This window comes from Eleutherodactylus coqui, chromosome 11 (assembly GCF_035609145.1).
Source record: "Eleutherodactylus coqui strain aEleCoq1 chromosome 11, aEleCoq1.hap1, whole genome shotgun sequence".
Taxonomy (NCBI): Eukaryota; Metazoa; Chordata; class Amphibia; order Anura; family Eleutherodactylidae; genus Eleutherodactylus; species Eleutherodactylus coqui.
Window position 1 is genome coordinate 45,772,779 of NC_089847.1, and position 24,689 is coordinate 45,797,467.

The following is a 24,689-nucleotide window of genomic DNA, read 5'->3' on the forward strand; positions in this document are numbered from 1 at the left end:
AGAATCTCATCCATGCTATGGAAAAAAAAATCCATACGCAATTTACTTGTGTGGCATATTTAAAATCTGCAGCAACTCAATTGTTTGCTGCAGAATTCACCTTCCATAAGCGGGGGATTCGCAAGCAAAATCCACTTAAAACAGGGTGGATTTTTCTGCAGAACCCCAGTGGAGTTTTTACCCTTTGTAGCTTTACCGCAGCTCCTGCAGGTTTCTTAAAGGGACATTATGTATACAGGACATGGACTGAGTGGGCCTTCAGAGCTAATTCTTATAGTGTATTCAAGGAGCGCAAGGGTGCCTTCACATGTGCAGAATCTTTCTGCAATACACACCAAAGAAGATTTCAGAAAGAGAGGTACACACAGATGCAAGTTCTGATTCTGCATGCAGAATCCAACCCGCCCCCCCCCCCCCCCTCCCCGTGTGCAGCCGGCCTTAAGCTGCATCTTTAGGTGCATATTGTGAAATAATTTGGCTCATGTGAAAGCACCCTAAAGTCCCTTTGGCACATAGCAATTATTGTGTGAATCATTAGATTGAGTAGGTTACATGAATTGTCAGGTGTAAATGCATGCAGAGAGCGAACAATAATAAATTATTCGGTCCGCAAGAAAAATCTGATCAATGATGACCTGAAAATCGTAGTTTGTCGGCCGCTGCATTGTTTAGTATGAACAGGAGTTGTGCGATTTGCCAAATAGAGGGCAAACGATAGAAATGTTGACTAGAGGCATGGATATGATCCAGCCAACAATCAAAAATCCCCAACTATTGCTCAGTGTAAACGCATGCCAAGTGAACAATATAGGATCACTAAGTCACCGCTGGTTGCATGCTCACTCCAACTTATCATGCAGTGTAAGAGGGCCTTTAGTCAGATGTGGGATGTGAAGTACATACTAGTCATCAAGCAGATGGTGATGTATGAAAGATTGCATACTAAACATTGATATGTGGATAGAATTCTAGAACTGATGGAATGATGGATTCTACAGAGCCCTGTGTGGTGCAGTGTGCTAAGCTCTCACACATGACCTGAAGGTTGTGGGTTCAATCCCTGCATGGTTCAGGTAGCCAGCTCAAGGTTGACTCAGCATTCCATCCCTCTGAGGTCGGTGAAATGAGTACCCAGCTTGCTGGGGGGTAATAAGTTACTTGCGGAATAAGTTGACGCTATACAAAATAGCAAGATTTATTTATTCTACTTCAACTGCCCTCTACGTACCAAGACCTAAATTCGGACCCCCATAAAGACTGTAAAAAAAATCATATCAAATGCCATGAGAGGCAGAATCTAACTTCCCAATTTTTGTGGCCAGCAAACATGAATTGTATAGGTTCTAACAGAGAGAGATTGTCAAACAACAGCATCCAGAATTATATTGCCTGTGTTACACTACTTTACAGGCATAGGAGGTGGATTTAGGGCTCATTCACACAAGGTATATGCAATTCTGGTCTGTGAAAAAGCACCATTTTTAATGAGTATGCATGTTCATTTATAGTGCATATGCACATTTATATCTGTGCTGCAACCAAGTTCGCTGCATTTTTTACGTGCACAAAAAAAAAAACCTTCAAGACAACCCAAGTGATGCCAGTATTATTACAGCCCACAGTAAACTGACAAAAAAAAAAAAAAATGTACTGAATGCATAAAAAAAAATTAAGTACACACACAATAGGACAGGCTACTTTTTTTTTCATCTAACTTGCAACACATCTGAATGCACCAATTTAATTCAGCGAGTCCGTATTCTGTCTGTATTTCGTCAACAAGAAATCTGGACAGAATGCTGACAGAAAAATGTGAATGGCCCCCAACTGTGTATAATGCATAGTAGTAACCCATAGCTTACCATTATTTTGTATACACAAGTCTTAAAAACACACACCAAATTTTGGAAAATTCTTGTATTTGAGTACTTGATTAAAATTACAGTATTCTATTCATCAATGAAACAATAATGGAGCTGGACGTCCAACTTTCAAAAAGAAAGTGCATAAAATGTCCACTTCCCACTAATACAAAAATCATGAACCACACCTCACTTTATGTTATTCTATCAGAGAATAGAAAGGGGGATGTCCATTAATTTTTTTTTTAACCCCTTGACTGCCAGAGGGCTACAATGCCTTCCAATGCAAATCCACCCCCCCCACACCCCCTCCCCTTCAAGGAACACTTGAGCAAAAAGGTTGACAAACTTATTTACACTAAGTGAATATTTTCTCATTTATATATTTATATATGTACATATAAACAAGCATCTACATTTTATTTTTTTTCCATGGAAGTTTGTTCCAGATGCTATACTTAGCAGCAATTGTGAAATTCCAGCACATTCTATAAGGACTATACCTACTAAGAGGGAAAGAAACAAAAACAAAGTGTCAACTGCAACTTAAAATAATTAAAACACTTGCATCCTCTCTCAAATCACCGACATGGTTGTCACTGTACACAAATCTATACAGAGAAAAATGAAAATGCACTGAACATCTACTAGTGGATAAGAAAAAAAAAAACTTTAAAAAAATGCCAACTATTTAGGGTAGCACTGTACAGTCTTAAAATATCAGTCCCATTTCGTACAACCAACCCTCCCACCCAGGAAGAAGGAAGTAACCTTCCCTTTAAAATGTGCATTCACATACAGACATCATCATACTCCCATATTATCTTATGCATTAACACCAGGGACCATGTTAAAAATCAAATATATAAAATAAGTTAATGCCAAAAAGATCAACCATCAAGACTTGCAACTTGCCATAAATGTTACAGCCGGTTTACAACTCTAGTGTATTAGTATTTAGTTCCAAATATGAAGGCCAGAGTTAAAGCTTGCATTGAGATGCAGAGCTAAAAAAGTTTTAATCACTAATAAATACACTCACTTAAAACTCTGGAAGTTGGATGTAATACAAAAAGAAAGTCTCAATGGTGTAGTTCTCAGAAAATAAAAAAAAAGGAAAAAAAATAAATCTGAAGCATGGCAACCTCTGGCTGCATGAATAGTTCTGGAGAACGTGGGCTAGTTTGTGGCAATCTCTTTACTGTCCTCCACAAAACGCATAAACTTGAAGGAAGTCCCATTCTCACTGCTTGCTAGTTTCTCCAGACCAGCTAGAGGTGCATTTGGTTCAGAGTTTTGCAGTTTTTCTAGGTTCCCAGTGAGACCACTGATGGGAGAGCTCCCACCATTTCCCAAGCTTCCAGTCATTGGAGTAATTCCACCATTCTGAATAACCGAAATTTCATTGGTCTTCATGGCCAAGCCATTTGACAGAGCTGCAGCATACTGGTTCCAGAAGCTAGATGGGTCCCCATTCCCTGTCCTGGCAACCAAGTCTTTCTGGAATATTTCTGGAAATTTGACAGGATTCCCTCCTAAAAATGCCATAGGCCCATCCACAGAAAGCCGCCTTCCTCTCCTTGCAGGTGTACTGTTCCACATGTGAGTACCCATATGAACCTACAAAATAATTTGGCACATTTTAGTTTAGTGCATAGACTTCAGAAATCATAGTTTTATTTTTATATAGATATCTATACACTTTTCCATAAAAAAAAAAAAAAGGTATAGAACAGTAAAGACGTATTCCAAAAAACAGGTATAAAAATTACCCAGATATTTACAGGCTTTGTTCATGTAAAGCAGACAGGGAAAAGCAAAAAAAAAAAAAGTGCTTAAAAGTAATTATTCATCTCACATTGCTCACGGCAATCTCTGGAGAAATTCTGTCAACACCATTTGCACAAATACAAGGACTGCGCTACTGTTTTAAGAACCAGAGTCCTACATGCTTCAGATGAATAAAGGGCATCTTGGTTAAACACTTAAGGGTTTCAGAAGATAAATGATGTCATTCAAAAAGTCAATATACGGAGAGAAAAAAAGCCACACACATTTACATGGCTCTTTATAAGGAAAAAAAATAACACAAGACACTTAGCACATGTGAACAAAAATGACCCTTCCGTTTAAAGGTGCAATACTAATGATTTCAGTGTATTACACGGACCCATACTGCAATATCAAATGCACATGACTGGAGGGCAGTATAAAAACTCCAAAACTAAAAGCACGCTTCAAAAACTTAATAAATATATCTCTTAATGCCCAATTACAGAAACTATGCATATCAAACTGATACAACCATGATAGATAACCCTGTCCGTAATCCTTCAACTACTTCCAAATACCTATGTCCTGTTATACAGTTTAGGCTGCTGCAGGGATTCTGGGTAATGGCATGCAAATGAACACAGCATTGGGAGGTAGATTACAGAACAGAAATCTGACATCTAAAAAGGGGTTGAACCACTTTGTATTTAGAGACCAAAAATGCATTCAACGCTAACATTTTGCAATAACAGCTAAGCAAATACAGAAGACGGATGGCCATCATCTGCATGTGCAAAAATCCCCATATGCAAGTGATAAATACTATTAATCTACTGCTATGATATTTAACAAAAAAAAAAATATATTGTATATCTATATTTCCAAGTACAAGTCACGGGCATTAACTTTAAATATATTGAACAAGTCTAAAAAGTTCAAACTTCATAGCCTTCTAGCACAACTACTGCACAGTTCTAAGAGCAGTGCGTTCGTTAGTAAAGTACATGATTTAAAAAAAAAAAAAAACACGAACATGAGCACAAACAAGATACCTTTTTAGGCTATCAGTTATAGCTTCACACACATAAAAAGCTGAAGTCAAAACAAACATCAAGTCAGCTGCAGCAATCCAAAACTACAATACTTAAAGTCAGAATGAACTTGGGTAGGGACAAAGAAAAAAAAAAAAAAAAAAGTTTAGAGAGAAACAGAATATAGAAATGACTGTTTTTTTCCAATATTTGGTAGCTATTTTTACACTATAAAACCAAACTGTACCAAATAAATATACACGTAAAGTTTAGCCATTTTATGTCAAACATCACCGACTGGAAATAGAAACATTATACAGCGCACATTTATATTCCAACATGTATAAATTAGTGGAAGTGACAAGTTAGATCATTCTAAAAACTGAAGTGAAACCATCTCAAGATACGCACTAGTTTTCGGTAGGCTCTTGTACATTGTATAGACCGCACTACAGAATGTTAAGCTTTAGCATGAAGCTAACAGAATCCGAAGACTTTCTACAAGCAGAGGTTTACACAATTTGTCTGGTGCCCAGTACTTAATTGGGCCATTTAAAAAAATAAATAAATAAATAAATAAATAAAATCACATCCATGCTGTAAGAAAAACTTTTGAAAGCCTGCACGCTCCTACTCTGACCACTCTTAGAGCTCTCGGCAAACCTCGTTTCATCATTAACCTTTTGACGAAATACCTAAACATTATAAAAGGATGTCCCATTAAACAGTCTTCTCTTTAGGGAACAGGCAGACTGTTATGTGGGCCTCTGCAAAACTTACCAAGCCATCTCAGCCCAAGTCTAAAATTCTGATAAGTCTATTAGCTCTAAGTCATTGGATAGACAAGTGTAACAAAACCCCATTGCATATATGAATTGTAAGAGAGGTAGGGTAGAGTTGGTAAAATCCTAACCGACAAGGCCAATGCACCTAGAATGTGTGTGTGACTGAAAGCAATTAATTTAGTTCAGAAAGGTATTTCCTAACTGGCTATAATATCCAATTCATTCCTACAGCAGTGGATGATTGCCTTTCACAAATTAAACAATTTTAATAACGACTCATCAAAAAATTACCAGCTTAAACCCAAGTTTTTACGTTAAAAAAATATAAAAAATTATATATATATCCCTTATTGTCTTGTAGATTTTACTTTGGCCACCGAGCAAAATACACTTCCTGTTCTGTACAGCAGCAGTAAGACAACTGGAGAGGACATTAACTTCTCTTCTCTGCACAATGACCTCCATACAGATCACAGCATGTTCTAGTCATGCTGTGATCTGTATGGAGGTCATTGTGCAGAGGAGGGGAAGAGGTGAGCTGTGTCCATCACCTATTACAATGGGTAAATCCGGTGTTCTGTATAAAACTGTTAGGGTACTTTTACATGAGCCAACTGTTGTCCCAAAAAGTGCTCAGACAAGTAATTTTAAGCTATAGTCTCCATGTAAGTGTGGGACCTACCAGGATATTAGGCGAGAAACCGCTCTATTAGTTGCTAGTCAATTTGTTTTAGCTCACTGAAAAGTAGCGACTGGAGAGCGACTTCTTGCTCAGTGTAAATAGGCAGTTGCTTATTTTGTGGCTGAAGAGGTGTTGGTGCACTTTACCTCCACTAACTAAAGGCTAGCCCCCCCTGAGTGAAAGCACAAGAACAATAATCACTGGGACGACTGTTGGACACTTCTGTCCCCAAAATCTGTCCTGTGTAAAAGTACCCCTACCATTAGTTGTAATGCCTGTGATAGAGGATTGCTGAGAAATTCTCTACAGAGCAGGAAGTGCCAGACTAGTCTGTTTAATGGCCAGTGTGAAAACTGCAATTTTTAAATATACATTGACGTACAATATGTATTTTTTATTATGTTTAACATAAAAACGTGATTTACGAATAGGCCAATTTCTGATTAAACATTCCCTGAAAGTTTTTTTAGACATGCATGAAAGACTTACCTTAAGATTGCCTTTTGTTGTAAACGCTCTTCCACATATAGTGCAGGCAAACGGTTTTTCACCCGTATGGGTTCTCTCATGGATTTGTAAAGCACTGGAGGATGAAAAAGACTTGCCACATGCATGACAGTAATGTTGTTTTGGAGTCCTTCTGGCGGCTAAAGATGGAAGAAGAACTGGTGATGTAGCAGAAGATGACAGAGATCCTGAAGATGTAAGACTTGAAGGCTGTTCTTTATTGTCCTGAGTTGAGCCATGCATAAAACCATTAAACTCAGTTTTTATTATGGTTGCCAGTGGATGTGGAGTTGGGTTTAGTGGTGGGTGTGTATTAGTTGTCAAGTTGGAATTGGGTTCAAAAAGTTGTGATGGTAGATCTCGCATCTGATGGGTAAGCATATGCTGTTTCAAGTTGCCTTTAGTGGAAAAGCCACGATTGCAGACTGTACATATAAATGGCCTCTCTTTGGTATGGCTTCTGTAATGAATGTCTAAGGCACTCTGACACGCAAATGTTTTACCACAAATATCACATACTGTGTTTTTAAGTTTATTTCGTTCTCTGAAGGGAAACAGCATCCCCATGGGTTCTTCTTTAATCACTTTATCTGTGTTGGTCGAAGTCAAGTCTAGAGCACCTCCATTGGCAGGGGTTGGCGACATCCCATTGGGTAGTTCAGGTGGTAAAGCTCGAGGCAGCTTTTCTTCAGCATTTGGAAACTTCATGTGGTCGTTTGTGCTGTTAGGAGACAAAGCATTCATAGAATAAGTAGACTCGGATGCAGCTGGGCTCCCACCACTGTGACTTTCAATATCTCCACCAAAAGAGGATGAATCAGTCATACCATCACCTTCAACAGAGCCATTTTCAGCTGACTTCAGACTAGCCTGGAGCTGCTCAACCAGTCCAGCATTGATCATCTTCATTTGATTCTCTAAAGCAGCAATGCTTGACACTTCAGTGGGTAGTGGAGAGGAAGACAAACTATCTTGAGATGCATCTGCAGACTTAGGCGTGTCAGGAACACTGCTGTCAGGACAGTCTTCCATGTTTTCATCTGAGAAGTTGTCAAGGTCATCAATAGTTTTCTCATCAAAGGACCCAGTATCAGATTCCATAGAGTCAGGATAGTTTTCATTGACTGGGGTGTTAGGAATTTGTCCTCCCATATGCATCCTGATATGTTGCTGCAGCACAACAGCGTTTGTAAATTTCTTTTGACAAATTGGGCAGGAATGTTGTACCCTAAGTGGTGGCATGGCACGATGTACACTATAGTGAGTCTTTAGGTTACCTTTGGTGGTAAAAGCACGTCCACATACTTTACATTTAAAGGGTCTTTCTCCTGTGTGTGTTCGGTAATGCATTTTAAGAGCACTCTGGCAGCTTAATACACGATGACATATTACACACTCGTTTGGGTCACTAGACTTTTTGTCAATATTTTCTACAAGTTGCTGCAGTTTGGAGGTCTCCGATGCAGGAGCTGTATCCAAAAGCCCACCGAAAGGAAAATTTGCCTTGAACTTTTCAGAGATCAATGGTAGAATTGGGTTTGAAAACACTGAGGGGTTAGCAGTTGTTAGCGAGTCATCGGAAGGAGAGCAAGCAGTGCTGTCAAAGTTTTGAAAATTTGAATGTTGAGAGTTTTCTTCACCTTTGTCATCAGGATTGGGCAATTCCATAGATTCAACCTCCTCTGAAGGACTGTTACTTTTTTTAAAAGGTGGTCCGATAGCTTGCAAATCACTTTTGACCGAATCAGATGGGCTTGGAACTGGGTGGCTGATAGCTATAGGTTGTGGTTCTTCAGTCTTAATAAATGGTGTCAAGTTGGAAATAGTTGGTGGTAGTGGCATCCCTACAGATGTTGTCAAGGTAGGTAAAACTGGCTTCGTGTCCAGCCAGTTTGTCACGGGTTTTTCAGGTGGTATAGACATTCCATATGGAATTCCAGTACTTGTTGGTATGTTATCTAAATGCTCTGGCACTGGGTACGGATTCATCTGAATGTGGGGGTATTTCTCTTTATGGCGTTGAAAGTGAACTTTTAGATTCCCTTTTGTGGAAAACCTGTTTCCACAAATGTTGCATTTAAATGGCCTCTCGCCTGTATGAGACCTAAGATGGATCTGCAAGGCACTGTCACTACCAAAGACCTTTGCACAGAACCTACACTTGTGTTTGAAGAATGCCTCATCAGAGGAGCTCTTTGCTTCGAATGGAGCCACGCTGGCTGGTTTATTTTTCCTCAGTGAATTTAAGTCCTCTACAGTTGTTCCTATGTTGGGTAATGTGCTGGGGAATAAGGTGGTACTTGTCGCAGCCTGAGGTAGTAGTGGGTTAGATGCAGGACTTAGTAGACTGCTTATTGCAAAAGCTGGTGAAGATGTTATAGGTGCTGGTGGGTTACTGACCTGCGAGCCACCAGTGCTTGAGGGTACTCTGTCTACAGACGGTGGATTAGCTGCTGCCATTTGATTTATAGTAGGAGAACAACTGCTATTGGATGGAACAGTGGTGCCAGGGCTGCTCTGAGGTAGCTGTACTGAGGGTATTTGCTTGATACCAGTGATGCTAGCCGATTGGCTAGCAAGACTTTGCGCCAATCCAGCTGCTGCTGCAAGCTGTTGGGACAGGTGAGAACTCAATGTAGTCAACGGGGTAGCAGATACCCTCAGTGCCCCTTGAGAACCACTAGATGAAGGTATTTCTGCACTTTGTGATGCCAACAATAATATTTGGTGACGAATTTGCTCAATTAGATGCAACTGGTGGATCTGCTGCTGCTGTAAAGCCAGGAGCTGCTCCATTAGTGCTGGCACAGCCATTTTATTGTTACTTGCTCCTTTAGACTTGGCTTCTTGAGAAAACTGTGCCACTGCCACTTTAGTACTCTGAAGGTTTTCAATAATGACATTGCTGTTAATAACAGAGAAGTTGCCCAAAGCTGCCAGATCCCTTACTTGAGGTAGTGTGGTTGTGATAGCTGAGGTACCCAATGTGGAATTATTACTGCTAGAAACTCCATTTTCCACTTTGTTGGAACCACTGCTGCTGTTGCTAGCTTCGATCTCCACCTCCATGGATTCTTTTTTGTCAGGCTTGTCATGCTCTGAAAGGTCACTACAGTCAGCTTGATCTGCGTTATTAACTGTGTCATTCATGTGCTCGTCAGGATTATCTGAGGGGGGACTTGGAGAGGTTGTTTCAGCAGGAGGTGGTGGATTTTCATTCACAATTAGAACCAATTGATTTTTAGTGCAGTTCTTCTTGTGTTGCAACAAATCTGATAGTTCAAAGAACTCAGCGCAACATCTGCTGCAGACATGAGCATCCTTGTTCTTGGGTGTCCGATGAGGTTGACCCCTCTCTGTAACTCCTAAAAAAAAAGAATTGAAAATTAGGAATATGGCTTCCAAATCAGATACATTTTCTACAAAATCATATTTACATTGCAATTCATAATGAAAAGGATTTGTGACAGTAGCACACGGATTGTGCACAATATCTAACACTTTACACACCCCTACTAGACTTTGAAGTCCTGAAACCCTCATAGATAATTATTTGCTTTTAAGAACCCATCGAAAAAATTAAATACTCTGTACGGGAGGCATTTGGTAATAATGAAATTCCATAAGTTGTATTGATTTCCAATATTTCAGGATTTTGAGTTATGCCGATTTCTACTGGGCAGAAACCAATTTGAAGGCCTTGTTAAATATCCTGAAACAAACAAGGTTGATAGGATCTGGGAAATCTTGATTATATCCTTCAGTCTAACACACAAGTTAACAGGCGTCATTAGCAGCATCACCATAAACATTTGTGAGCAGGGACTAGGTTTTAGCTCTAGAATAAATTGCTTATAGCACAAGGAAACTTGTTGGAATCTCATAGGTTTCTCAGTCATTGCTAAAATGCTACAATCAGATGAGATATTTGCAAACAACTGGAATATAGAAAATCGGTCACATTTGAAAATATCCTTTATTATGCCTAGAAAAATATCCTTCGAGTACCTAGATCATAAAAAAAATATGGGATCAATGGCCAGATGTAGACAAGTCTTCACTAGAGACAGCTTTACGTACACCTCAATCAGTATTGGCTCATCCAAAATAGAATTTGGGTGCCAATATCAGTCACAAATATGGATACATTTCTGGAGGTTTCCAGAAATGGAAATGTGAAAAAAGCAGCGATTTGGGGAGCTCAAATATTTTTTTGCACTTTGCGCCAGAAATCAAGAGACCTTAAAAATGGCTGCTTGAAGCAGACAGATTGCAATTGACAGAATAGCAAGTGTCAGCAAGATACACTTCAGATTCTGCACGTATATTTGTGTCTGACTGAAATGCGTCCGAGTAAAATCCCTCGCAGGCATAAAAATATTGTAATATCAGATATCTATCTTATAATTGTAAAGAACACATTTTATTACTAGCAAATATCTATGCTAAGGCTGGAAGGAAAGCAACTTTCAGATTTAATGGGGGGTGTATGCGCCCAAAACTCCAGAATAGTGTGATCAAACTCTTCTTCTATTGTTCCACATCTGTGTGCTTCCACACATTTCAATTAACCTATGGAGAAGGCTTACCAATTTACTCTTCCCACTAGTTGCTCACATTTCTTATCACACCCAAGACCATTTGCAAATTAAACATAAGTCTCTGACTCCAAAACTAACTGATCCTATTGAAAAACAGGATGGTTTCCTATTGTTCACCCAGCGTGAAGACAGAAACTTCTGTTGTTTAAAATGGTGTGTGGTTATCTTACAAGGCTGTGAAAAAAACCCTGTTTAATTCAGAGATTACCTCCCTGCATGTTTTACTGCAATCCTAAAAATCACATAATGGGAAGTTTCCATGACACCAGCATTGAATTTGGCCAAAGACTTTTTTGTGTGTGCGTCTTTCAACATAATAAAATACCCTGGTCTGTAATAACTTATTAGAGCCAGTGAATAAAATTAACATTTTAGGCGCCAGAAGGAGCTGAACAAATAAGACCAAGGGCTTTAAAATTAAAGTTTGGGAAAGTTTCATAAATGATAGGTTGCTATGATTTGACCAGATTTAGAATATATTATATTTCATGCCATCTACATTTGGTTACTTTTCTACCATGAAAACTAGGCAAACCGTAAAATATGATAATAGGCTTCTCAGACTATGTGTAGGAAAGGCGGTTGGGATTGTAGCGTGTTGACAAGCAATGTATGTGCATTTTAGTTGCCTCTCTGTTCCCATGAAAATTCAGCATCTAATATATTCAACAGAAATGCTGCACATTTCCATATGTAATGGTTATGTCCCCATCTACTTTTACAGCCAATTATGAGCGAACAAAAAGCCATTCTGTTTGTGCACACATTTTGAACAAAATGCATTAAAACTATTATGTCAGCATGTTCATTTAAGCTCTACATTCAGTGGAAAATACGTTTCAACCAGATCACATTTATCAAAACATAATGCCACTTTAAAACACAGTTTTGCTTGGTCAGCTGTGCTTAGGCAAATAATAGCAAATTCAGGACTAAACCGCTTGCGTGTGAGAGGGGGGGGGGCAAGGACTTTCTCTAGGAACATATAACTTTATAACTATATAACTTTACAATATTTTATAATATAATAGCTACAATGAATAGTCCAAAAACCAGGAACGAACCGTGGGCACTGTTCAAAAACACCCAGTTTAATAATTGTCTAAAAAGTCAATTAAATAAAAGGAGTTCACATACTTTCATTTTTAAATAGAAGTTTTCCTTCATGTACTTCAGATTTCATTTCTTCAGACTCTCTGGCAATCTTCATCTGTATTAGATCCAGTGTACCTAAAAAGTACAGAAACGTTTATTGGGGAGAGAATTTATTTTATGGGAGAAACATTTAAAATTACCTGAAAACTGGTTAATAGGTTAATAATTTGCTGGGGCTTCATGTAGAAGCTCAAAATATAGACCAAAGGAAATTGAAATACTGTACATCCAATAGGGTGGCAAATATTTTTGTATTTTATATTAATGTGCAGAAGTACAATTCAGTGGGCCGTATTCACACAAGTGTCTTTTAAAGCATAGTTTTAACGAAAGACAAAGGAAAGGATCATTTCATGAGTTGCATTAATTTCCCTGGCATACAAAATGATGCATTTTTGCATCACTTCAGACAGGATCTAATGTGTTATTACTATTATTCTCGTAGTTATATGATCAAGTGAATATGACATTTTCAGATCTGAAAATAGTGTATATATTTCTCCTGAACCCATTTGATATGCACAGAATGCTATCAGGTAGAAGAAAAATAAAATGTGTGTATATGTTGTGTATGAGAGTATATTTTATATATATTATATATATATATATATATATATATATATATATATATATATATATATATATATATATAAATAAATATATAAAACGTGGTTTACTAATTACCCATGGTTTTAAAAAAAAAAATGTGTGCAAATGCACTGTAAAGACTAAAGATAATTACATATACACTAAACTATCATAAATGGAGAAAATATATTTATCCTACCATCTGCCCATAGTACACAACACACTAGATATATGGATACAATGTAATAGGTGTACATATTAATTTTGAGTCATATCCATATAGGTATAACAATATATTTCTGTATTTTGGTCATGCATTTAATTCATACTTGGCAATATTAATTTCTGAAGTTATTTTTCATCGGTCCAATATTATATGCAGTTACTAGATGAACAACTTTTACAAAGAAACTTTTGATATTCTATATCACTTCAATAAATGAAGCTCACACTTTATAATAGTGAACACTAGGTGGGGATCCAGAAGCAATGCTTTCAATGGGGAGAAAGAAAAAAAATATGACAATTCCAGTGTGAGTGAGTGAAAGAAAGTAAAAGAAAGAAAGGTTCCTGGAGTCTCCATCTACACTCTGCCTACATAAATATTGGCATTCAGACAAGAAACTAAATCCCAGTTGTTTTGGAGAGCACTGCTCTATGGGAAGCACTTGTCAATCCAGTGTTGTGTGAGGGCAGGAAGGGGTTAGTGGAGAAGAAGTGCAGCTCCTGATAAGGTGTAAGGGACTGAGTTAACTCCCTGCTAGGAAGGATTAGGGGGGACTGGATGTGGAGTCATTGAGAGAGGATCCAAAAACATATTGGATGCTGAACTTTGTCACCTTTTTAAGAGAGGAGGCCAGCAGAGGTTAACAAAGCCAAGGGATTTAGATTGATGTACAAGATACAAGGCATGCAGCATGGTAACAAATATAAATCATACAGCATAGAATATAGAATCTAAACAGTTGACAATTAACATTTGTGGCTCAATTGTTTTGTCACTATAACTACAATGCATCTCCATGTATGCAACACAGTTAATCAGCTTCCCTCAACACTATTACCATCTTACGAACTCAACAATATCTAAAAAAGACAACCAGTAATTAAAAAAAGAGAAAAAAGAAAAAACAGCAAAAAAGACTTTGCTCCTAAATACCAGTTCGTAGCTTCATAGGAAGGACAAAAAGAAACAAGGACGATTTCTAATTTTATTTCCACTAAAGCAAATTCAGTTTATCTTAAACTCCACCCATCTTCTTTACAGAAAGTACTTGTTGAATTTCTTAGAAGATAACAATGTTTACAAACACTGGTAGAAAAGAAGGAACAACAAACAAAAGAATGATCTAAACTCCAGGGAGGAATCTCTATACATTGTATCTCAGCGAAACAACATCATCATGCGAATTTGCAGAATAGTTTAGAAATGCGACTTTCATTATTGAGTGAAGCAAGTGACAATATAGCTTTTTGGTTGTAAATTAACATGATAAAAAGTATATAATACTTTAATTATATTTTTGGGGGTAGGGAGGGGATTTGTGGCTTTTACAAAATGCTAATATTATTACAAGATAATCCTCTGAACTATTACAATACATGCCCTGCGGGCAGAGTTGCTGTAAAACGAAGATTTAGAGGTGATAAAACTCTTAGGTTGGTTTATAATATGAACGGTAGAATTAAATACTGAACTCCCCTCTTAACTACCCGTTAATTGCAATTTTAATTCCCCTTCAATTTTAAAAGCTTTGTATAATATTTAGTCATGTGTACACTTTTGCCATATATATTTGATCACATCGGGCTACTTGTCTACATCCAATTTAGATGCAAACAGGTATAACTTAATTTGTGAACCTTAAAAAGTTTTCACACTGTACTACTGTAAACCAATTAAGGACTGAGGGAATCGTAACATTTAATTTTGATTAGTTGTAAAATAATTTAAAAAAAAACCTAACGAAAAAATACGAATAATCAGATCAGATGGCAAAAAATAAAAAACAGATTATACAGTTAACATTTGCATGTGCAAAGCTGCGTGCAGAAATTCAGCAGTTAATGCAAATTAAAAAAAAATGAAATCCTATTGTTTAGCAAAGATGGTGGGAACCGATAAGCACAACAAACAAATAATAGCTTTCGAGGGGCTTATTAGCATTGAGCATAGACAGGATCTGGTTACACTAAGTACTTTTTTCGTTTCTGGTTGGAGTGACCATATTTTTGGGATTAATAAGTAACCATCTCATGCTGGATGTGGTTAATCTTTTAGCAGGACCATGAGGAGGAGGTCACCTTAATGTGACTGACTCACTGGGACAAAGCAAGACAGTCCCCCCTCACTATTATAGGGGCACTAGTAAAGAGTTAAATCCTTAGAGCAGCAGTTCTTAAGAAGTTATCTGAAGAAGACAAAAAGGTGCTTCCTAGAACCGACACTTCATCTTAGGTATATACTAGGATATCTAAAATAAGGGGCGCAGAAGATATGGGGGACAAGAAACCCCTTTCTTTTCCTCCCATGTGGAGAGCATTGTTTGTTAGTGAATAGCTTAAAAGATCTGACCCTAAATGTTGCCCTGTCCTCACAATGGGACATGGGGAGCTGCCTACTATGCCTGGAAGATGTTTAGCAAGAGGGGACAAATCACTTTTCAATGGGGGTCTGGGGGGATTGTCACACAAGGTGCATGTAGTAGATTACCAGCCAGCTCTATTATTTTAGGGGAGGACTTTAAAAAGGAACACAGGGATAATTGATACACCAAAATATATTATTATACATACGTGTATGCTTCATGTAAAAAGTCACACCATAAAAAAATAATAATTCTTTCAAACAGCAGATGTGATAAAAGTCCATTATAATATATTATACGCAGCATACTCTGTCCTTTCTTAGGGGTGACAAGAGAACTTGCACAGCTATAATGTAGGACAGGACTTCAATAATAAACAAGTAGCGAGAACCGACAGATAAATGAAGGGATCGTAAAGTTTGCAATGAGTAGAAAGTAAAAAAGTTTGCTTTCGTGCCCATTTATGTGCACATACATTTCTTCAGATATATCCTATTAAAGCCCGATGAAGAGACCTAAGCAGATTGAAGAGCTTTCTGTATCATCATCGCTTTTTGATAGTCATTAGAAGCCATCATATCTACAATATGACTTTGTTTCGCTCACTGAGAACAATCACAGTTTGCAAGGAGTTTTACTGGAGAGTCTTGAGAAGGGGCAGCAGATAAGGTCTAGGATCCAAGGAAGTGAAGGATAGGGGGAGACATGCAGGGTGTGCGATCCCCAGGGCAGAAGTGCAGCAGAGACCCCCAGGCTGGTGCAGAGGATACTGGAGCAGAGGGGACTCACTTACCATGACTTCCAGGCAGGGCCAGCCCAGGGTCCGATTGGAAATGCTGGGGTTTCGCCTGCTTCCTCCGAGACATGCTGGCTCACACATCAGCTGGGGCAGAAGACAAATAATTTACTCCCAAAATGTGCTCCCAATTCCGGGCAGGGAGCCCCATCCAGCGCGCATGTGTCCTGCCATAATTATGATGATCAATAATGCATTGCGATTAATCATAGGAGAGGAGGGGGGAGGCTGGCACATGTCCAGCTCTATTCAAACCAACTCTCCCTAATCAATGAGCCTGTGATTCGCTGGAGGCTCCTGTCCCTCTCAGCTGCCACCCAATAATAAGGGGGCCGGCTCCAGGAGAGGAGGGAGGGGGCAGGGACTGCTGTTTGGATACAATGTTAACCCTCTTAGCAACTAACTAGCAAGCTCCGTATCTAGAGGAATGTTTATTGCAAGTCTCCTCCTTGTAGATTGCAAGCTCTGAGGGCAAGTCATCTGTTGCATCCTTCCTCTCGTTGGATAAAACTAATTGCAAGCTCTCAGGGCAAGTCACTGCTATACACACACTTACTATGAATGGAGAACTATGGATAAGACTAATTGCAAGCTTTTAGGGGCAAGTCACTGCTATACACATGTTTGCTATGAATGGAGAACTGTGGATAAGACTAATTGCAAGCTCTTAGGGCAAGTCACTATGCACACACTTGCCATGTCTGAAGACTAACTGCAAGCTCTTAGGGCAAGTCACTGCTATACACATACTTGCTATTGCAATTGTATTCTTCCTCTCATTGGGATTTTTGCAGATAAAGCTAATTGCAAGCTCTTAGGACAAATCAGAAACTTGAATCAGTCTTCTCATTGGATTACTATGTGTAATATTAATAGCAAGTTCCGAGGACAAGACACTTCTACACACTCACATGGTCTCTCTTCTTGAATAAGTATAAATAAAACTTCTATAATAATCACCTGATGGATGCTTAATCCAAAGTATCTTTCCAATAGACATATATTATGATGTGGAACTACAAGCAGCAGCATGCCCTCCTAGGCAAAATGCTACTGAGGCATGCTGAATAAAGGTAAATTCACGCAAACAATTTTTCCATCCAATGTAGGCTAGGTGCACACTTGCGTGAAAAAAATACGTCAGCAAAAATTGGATATTTTTCATATGTGTGCAGCTCCCTGTAGCCTCTGTATTCTGTCCTTTTGTCAGTCCCCCCCCCCCCCCATCCTGTATGTCATAAATTTTTCACTTTCAAAAAAAAAAAAAAAAAGCCCCACTTTTTTTCGACATTTGTGTGCTGGCCTTTTTTAAATTTATTTTTTGCCCCATATTGACGCGAATGAGTGAGTCTCATCCGTAAAATGGATCAGAATAGTGCATGTGATGAGTATTTTCACGCAGTTCCGGTGTGCGTAAGGAATCTTGGTAGTGTATGTTGCACCATAGAATAATAATGGTCCGTGTGCTGTCCATGTGTAGTCTGTCATTTTAACGGACTCCACACGGATGAAAAAAACACTAGTATGCCTGTGGTTTTCCGTATTGAAAAAAATGGGCCTGAAATCGGACGGAAATAAAGAATATCATTTTAAAGGATTATATTCACACTTGTGTTTTATTTTTATTTTTTTGGACGAAAGTTCTAAGGGAAATAAAAAAATCACTGCTTGTCCTATGTTGGCGTGATTTTCGGATGAAAATTGCCCATTCAAGTCTATGGCTTCCTTTAAAAAAATCATATTGCAGAGGAAACCATGGAAACGATAAATAAATTTAAACAAATTAACCGCAATGCGATATTTTTTTTAGACGTGTGAAGAATATATGCATTAAAAAAATGTGCGGAGAAATTGCAAGTGCGCACAAAAAAACCGATTGCTAAATTGGACCAATTTATATGGTACAACTTTGCAAAAGCACACGTGAATACATAGTCATGTGTATGTATATACATACATACACATCAGCTTCCAAACCCTCTATTAACAATGCACTATTAACCCTTTCATACAGTGATCTGTCTCATATCAATTCTCACTACAGCCCACAAAACTCTGGAGTGTTTGCAAAGCAAAGAAGTTGTGCAGGGAGCTCCAGGACTCAATTGGTCATTGGCTGTGGCTGCTGTCAGTCACTAGAGCTGTACAGTGTGGGTGGATGAGAGGTAGGCAGGACCTGGGAGAAGTGCTGGAGAAGGGAGGCTGTGAGTGTGTGAGATCTCCCCCTTGTTCCAGCACAGTGCAAGGGATTTAGGATGATGGCAGCAGGTCCTGGAAGAAGCTGAGGAATAGTCAGATCACCTTGGAGGTTGCATCTCCCTGTATGTGTCCCCTGGAATACTATAATCTGTTCTGTTCCACCATTGCCAAACTTGACCCTAACACCATAGCCCTCTGCTTAGTTATGATGACTGATTGTATAGACAGCTGCAGCTCTATTAATGTCTATGCATGACTTCATGTGGTTGTTTGAAATAAAAGTCCAAAGTTATTTTTATATATTTCTTCTGTTTTATATTTCTATGTGTTGTATTTATTATGTGATTATTTCCCCTTACAAATCAATCTGATTATAGAGGAGATAGACTAGGGAGTTTTGCATACATGTAGGCGAAGACTGTGGCTGATGGAACATGGAGCTCAGTTGGGGGCTGAGTTTGAAGGATGGACATAATAATCTTCCTATAGGTGATACTGAACAAGTCATTATTTTTCTCTGAATATTTAAACACATCCTTTGGCAGAGATTGATATATGGCTGGTGGAGAGGAGATGGTGAAGGCTGCTGTGCTGTCTATGTATATACAAGTGTGGTGTGATTATATTCCCTGTATTAGACAAAGTTTGGATATCTATACAGATAGCTTAATATTGTCTTTATTACTACTACCTATTTGTGTATATATAGTGTATTTGTTTATAGTATACTTCAAACAATTTTTTTCATACTATTTTGCTGTATAAAAAAGTAAAAATAATGCTAAAAAGGTCAATTGTTATTTTTATTACTTTTTACTCATTTATATAGCACATACATATCCTGCAGTGCTGTGCAGAGATGACTTGCACTTGCTTGTGTCCATCTTTCCACACCTGCCTGATGACAATACTGCCAGGACCTTTTGTAGCTTTAATTAATCAATTACCTCTATCACTTTTCTGGGGGTGGGGGATCTTAACAGAAAACCTTGCAGCTATTTATGCTTATTCTTCTATATCCATCTTTTTAAATCCCCAAACCAATAGAAAGACAAATTATTGTCAATTTTGCAGTAAAGTAAAATGTAGTCCTATTTTAGAAGAAATGTAAGATTAATTGGAAAAAGGAAAGTGTTAATAGATGCACAAGTGACAAAGCTGCAATTCATTAACCATTTAGCAGCTGAAAAATAGTTTCCACCTTAGACTTCATTGCATGAGCGAAGAGGATGCATGTTAATGGGAGAGGTGCTATGTACACCCCAGTAGTCTTGTATCACACATTATGATGAGGAGTCATTGCAGCACATCTGTCATTTAATAACCGCTATCTTTTTGGTATATATATATATAGTGCACACAGATGTAGCCGAGCTGAATTTGTGAGATAAAATCGCTCAGCTGGTTTTTACCTGCGATCCCAAATACATAAATTTTGGGACATGCTAAGTTCAGTTTTGCTACATATATATCTATAGTAGGTTTGCCTGTATAAGGCTATTATTGCCCTGCATGGCCAGGTATTTCAAATTGATTGTTCTTTGTCTTTAAATACAGTCCTCCCTCCACCCACCCCACATATTACCCCTCTGTATAACATGAAGCCCTTGTGGTCTTTGCACTTTTTCTAGACAATAGGGACCCATCAACTCCCTAGTTTAGATTTATTTCTTCATGATCAATACCAGGCATGGATGTCCCAAATTCAATCTGCTTCCATTATTTCTGACAGCAGATAATTGATCAGAGGTCAAACAAATACACATAATTGAATCATAGATAATATGGGGTGGCTCAAGGCAACCTGATTGGGGAGAAGGAATCAGTCCATTCATTTGTGCTTTGTTGTCCATTGGCGTGACTGACCACACCTAGAAGTGTCTTTTTTTACAGTTTGGATGTTCCTCTTCTAGAAGAAGAGAATTCACAATTGCTACTTTTATAATAGATACAATTATTATTCAAATATAGTGAGGCACCAAAAACATACAAAAAAGTTATGTTCCAAGCTGAAAATTCTACAAAAGCTGTGAAAGATTAATTATGTTAAAAGATCCATCTATCCATGGTCCGATACACACATATCATGCTAGATAGACTCTCTGGGAAAGATGTCCTTGTTAGTTTGCTCACTGCTATCAGATATTTGTTTTTCTGTAATTGTAATCTTTGCATGTTTATAACTTTGCTTGATTATGAAGCTCTGTAGGATTGCTACATAGTTACATAGTCTTAGCAATACTAATAACAATACATAATATGTATAATTTGTGGCTGTAAATAAAAAGAGAATGGATGTACATATAGTATGAATGCAACATGGAAGGAAAGCAGTGGTTACAAATCTAAGCTTTCCTAATCCAGGGTCAGAAGGACAGGGGTAAGAAAGCATATGATTGTTGAATAAAACTATGAACCAATCAGTCATTAATTCTCAGGGAATGTATCTGCTTTGGTTTGCATCATTACATTAGTAGAAATGCAGAGCTTTTCTTGAAAGTACCTTAAATGCCTGTTGCATGCATATTTTACATGGGACTATCTTGGAGAAAACAGACTTGCAAAAGATGAGACCGTCTTTAGTGTTTAGCTGCAGTCTTGTTTTTTTTTTTGTATTTGCTCATTTAGAATTTCCAGCTCCTTGGAATGGAAATGACTGCAAGGAAGCTGTTCCTCAGACATGGCATATGTTCCTTTAGGCGTAGAGGAGGCAACATTATGTCACAATTAAATTAGCTCTGGCTTTTAACATTGAATAATTGGGTAATTTAAATTAAAGTCGGGCTAACACCTTCCATCGGTTATAAACTTTAAAGCATCCTGCCATTTGTTGTCACCATAATTATAACAGAGGTAAATAAAGTGCATATATATATATATATATATATATATATATATATATATATATATATATATATATACAGTACTGCGCAAAAGTTTTAGGCAGGTGTGGAAAAAATGCTGCAAACTAAGAATGCCTTTAAAATTAGAAGCGTTAATAGTTTATTTTTAGTCAATTAACAAAACGCAAAGTGAATGAATAAAAGAGTAATTTAAATCAAATCAATATTTGGTGTGACCGCCCTTTGCCTTCAAAACAGCATCAATTCTTCTAGGTACACTTGGACACAGCTTTCGAAAGAACTCAGCAGGGAGGTTGTTCCAGACATCTTGGAGAACTAACCACAGATCTTCTATGGATGTAGGCTTGCACAAATCCTTCTGTCTCTTCATGTAATCCCAAACAGACTGCATGATGTTGAGATAAGGACTCTGTGTGTGTGTGTGTGTGTGTGTGGGGGGGGGGGGGGGGGGGGGGGCATATTAGCACTTCCAGGACTCCTTGTTCTTCTTACACTAAAGATAGTTCTTAATGACATTGGCTAGATGTTTGCGGTTGTCCTGCTGCAGAAAAAATTTGGAGTTCACAGACGCGTTCTGTTTTTGAAAAAATTCTTACTTAGCAGAATCTTTTCATCACAAGTCACAACATTTAATCGTCGATCCATGACCAAGCACTAAATCTTGATTTAGCCATTTATCAGACAAGTTTGAAAAACAATTAAAGCCATTATACATTTGGTGCATAAGGGGGACACTTAACTATTTTGTGCCATAGCAATTAGATTGCCGACAAAAGCCACCAAAATTGGATGGATCTACTAATAAATATTACTGGTCTATTGTAGCTTTATGGTACTCCACGTGGGGCGTATTTTCTGCAGTGGAAAATCCACAACAAATCTGCAAAATTTGGATTTGCGATGGATTTTACTGAAGATTACCCAGGATTTCACCCCACTCACTGAACGAATGAAATCTGCAGTGAAAATCCACAGCATAAATTGACATTGTACTGTAGTGGCCTGGAACGGTACTGCTACACTCTCCCATTCACTTTAATGAGACTGAGCTTGTAGTACCATTCCGATCCACTGCACAATGTATAAATCTGTGCTTGTTCCTATGCACAGCGGCTCCTGCAATCGGGGAAGAGTGTGTGTGTGTGTGTGGGGGGGACCCCACCAATCTAATATGGATGACTTGTCATGAAATAGGTGATTGATATTTTAGACCCAGGAAACCCCATAAGTGTTTATAATGATTTACCAGTGAAGTTGAATCCAGATTTCTGGCTCTGGATAACATCATGGAAACTCGTTCTTTTAGGATTGTGCATTTTATAATGCAAGCAGAAGGCAAAATATTCTGCCAAAACATACAATTGCCAGAAGTTATAGAGAATGTATCATCAGAAAATGAAATATCATTTTAATCACGTTTTTAAGAGCAGTCACAATAGATTGACACTTCCTTTATTCTGTAGCTCACTTGTGAACTTTATTGTATATTCTGGATCAGGTTGGACTGAGTCATCTCATTATTAGACAGTGGATGAGTTAATGACAGCTCTTTCATATGGAAAGATAGTAACATTATATACAAATAAGACTCTGCATGCAGCTCCGTTATAGCACACCTATCTGTGTGTGTGTGTGTGTGTGTGTGGGGGGGGGGGGGGAGTAGAAGGATTTACTTTAATCTAAAGGTGCCCATACAGATCAGATTAAAGCTGATGAAACAGTAGATTTCAACCATTGCATCAGCCGGCTAATGACATTGTCATTCTCTGGAAAGAACTTGACCATGTTTGAAATTTTCATCTGATAGTTGTATAAAATATTTTTCCCAGAATGTTTCCATTGTTCATCCATTTCCCAGTGTCATTAAACATGTATGACCAATGTGAAGGACTGTAACGGCCAACAATCATTCACCACATCATCAATGATGTTCAACCATCGACCTACTTCTATCCAAGGTGTATGCTCACCTAAAGATATTTCAGTGGCATATAACACACATCTGTTGGGCAGCATGTTGGCTCAGGGGTTAGTACTGTTGGCAGCATGTTGGCTTAGGGGTTAGTACTGTTGGCAGCATGTTGGCTCAGGGGTTAGTACTGTTGGCAGCATGTTGGCTCAGGAGTTAGTACTGTTGCCTTGAATTACTGGGGTCCAAGATTCAAATCCAGCAAGGACAACATGTGTATGAAGTTTATATGTTCTCCCCATGTTTGCGGGAGTTACCTCCCACACTCCAGAAACATACCAATAGCTAGATTTGGATTGTGAGGCCCAGTGGCGACTATATAAAATAGATGCCTCCGATATGTTTGTCAGCAGGAAAGCTTTTCAACATAAAAAATAAATAGCTACAAAACATTATCCTTTCTGCTGGATAGAGTGTCTATATGGGAAGGTCATGATAAGTACGGCATATGAATTTATAGCTCTTTTCCTGTGTTTTTTCTAATTCCTATGTGCATTTTTTTCAGGAAAGAAGTAGCTATGAACAATAAACATATGGGTTCCTGGTGATCACTTGCTCTATAAAGGAGAATCAATGGGAATAACATTGTTCCTGTACCTGCATTCTGCACACTTTGCTCTCTCGTATACTTTTTGTTCATACATTCTCTTTTTATTTCTGTCCATTGAAACAACATATCAGATTCTCCACAACATTACTTGTGTCTTTCAATTAAGAACTCACTTTCCAAATCCCACCTCTCCCCTCAGACTGTGTAATCCATTCTGCAAGGGAACATTACAATATAACTAATTCTTCTGTCATGTAATGAAATATTTATAGGTGTAGCCTGCAGGAATTTGCATAAGGTTGGCTTGAGTTACACACATTGTAGGACATGTGAACCACTACCACTGTGTTAACCCAAGTAGCTACACAGAAATGCACAGTTATTTTGTGTTCACTTTATTCACTTAACAAAAGGCTCCTTTGGAATCCAGAAGGACATACTGCTGTTGTAGAAGAAGTACTATTCTTATGTGCAACATAGAATTGTAAATATTGTTGTTATTATTATAATATTATTGTTATGTACCATGAAATTATATGCTGTAAAATCAATGATTTTATTAACAATTTGAGATTCAAGGTGAATATTGTATGTTAGTAATATGCAATGAATTATAAAAAATCTAATAGGTCGCAATGTATTTTTTTATCATTTTTTAATATGGGAAAAAAACAAAACAAACAAAAGCATTTGTACATCACCAAATATGTGAAAATGTCAAGTCTTAGTGGTCAAAAGT

General features: G+C 38.0%; 1 protein-coding gene across 1 annotated transcript; it reads right to left on the minus strand.

Annotated features, from left to right (window-relative positions):
• Window positions 1-1,902: 1,902 nt before the first annotated feature.
• Window positions 1,903-16,532, minus strand: SALL1 (spalt like transcription factor 1). The gene is made up of 4 exons (XM_066583991.1): window positions 16,366-16,532; window positions 12,379-12,471; window positions 6,623-10,005; window positions 1,903-3,482 (listed from the first exon to the last, which is right to left on the minus strand). The coding sequence occupies exons 1-4, from the start codon at window positions 16,436-16,438 to the stop codon at window positions 3,042-3,044; spliced, it is 3,990 nt and encodes a 1,329-aa protein (XP_066440088.1). The 5' UTR covers window positions 16,439-16,532; the 3' UTR covers window positions 1,903-3,041.
• Window positions 16,533-24,689: the final 8,157 nt, after the last annotated feature.

Excerpts from the sequence above, each read along its gene's own strand:
- SALL1 (XM_066583991.1), bottom strand. The coding sequence starts at position 16,438 with ATGTCTCGGAGGAAGCAGGCGAAACCCCAGCATTTCCAATCGGACCCT. Across the intron at positions 10,006-12,378 it reads ACTTCTATTTAAAAATGAAA|GAGTTACAGAGAGGGGTCAA; the intron begins GTATGTGAACTC and ends CTTTTTTTTTAG. Across the intron at positions 3,483-6,622 it reads CAACAAAAGGCAATCTTAAG|GTTCATATGGGTACTCACAT; the intron begins GTAAGTCTTTCA and ends ATTATTTTGTAG.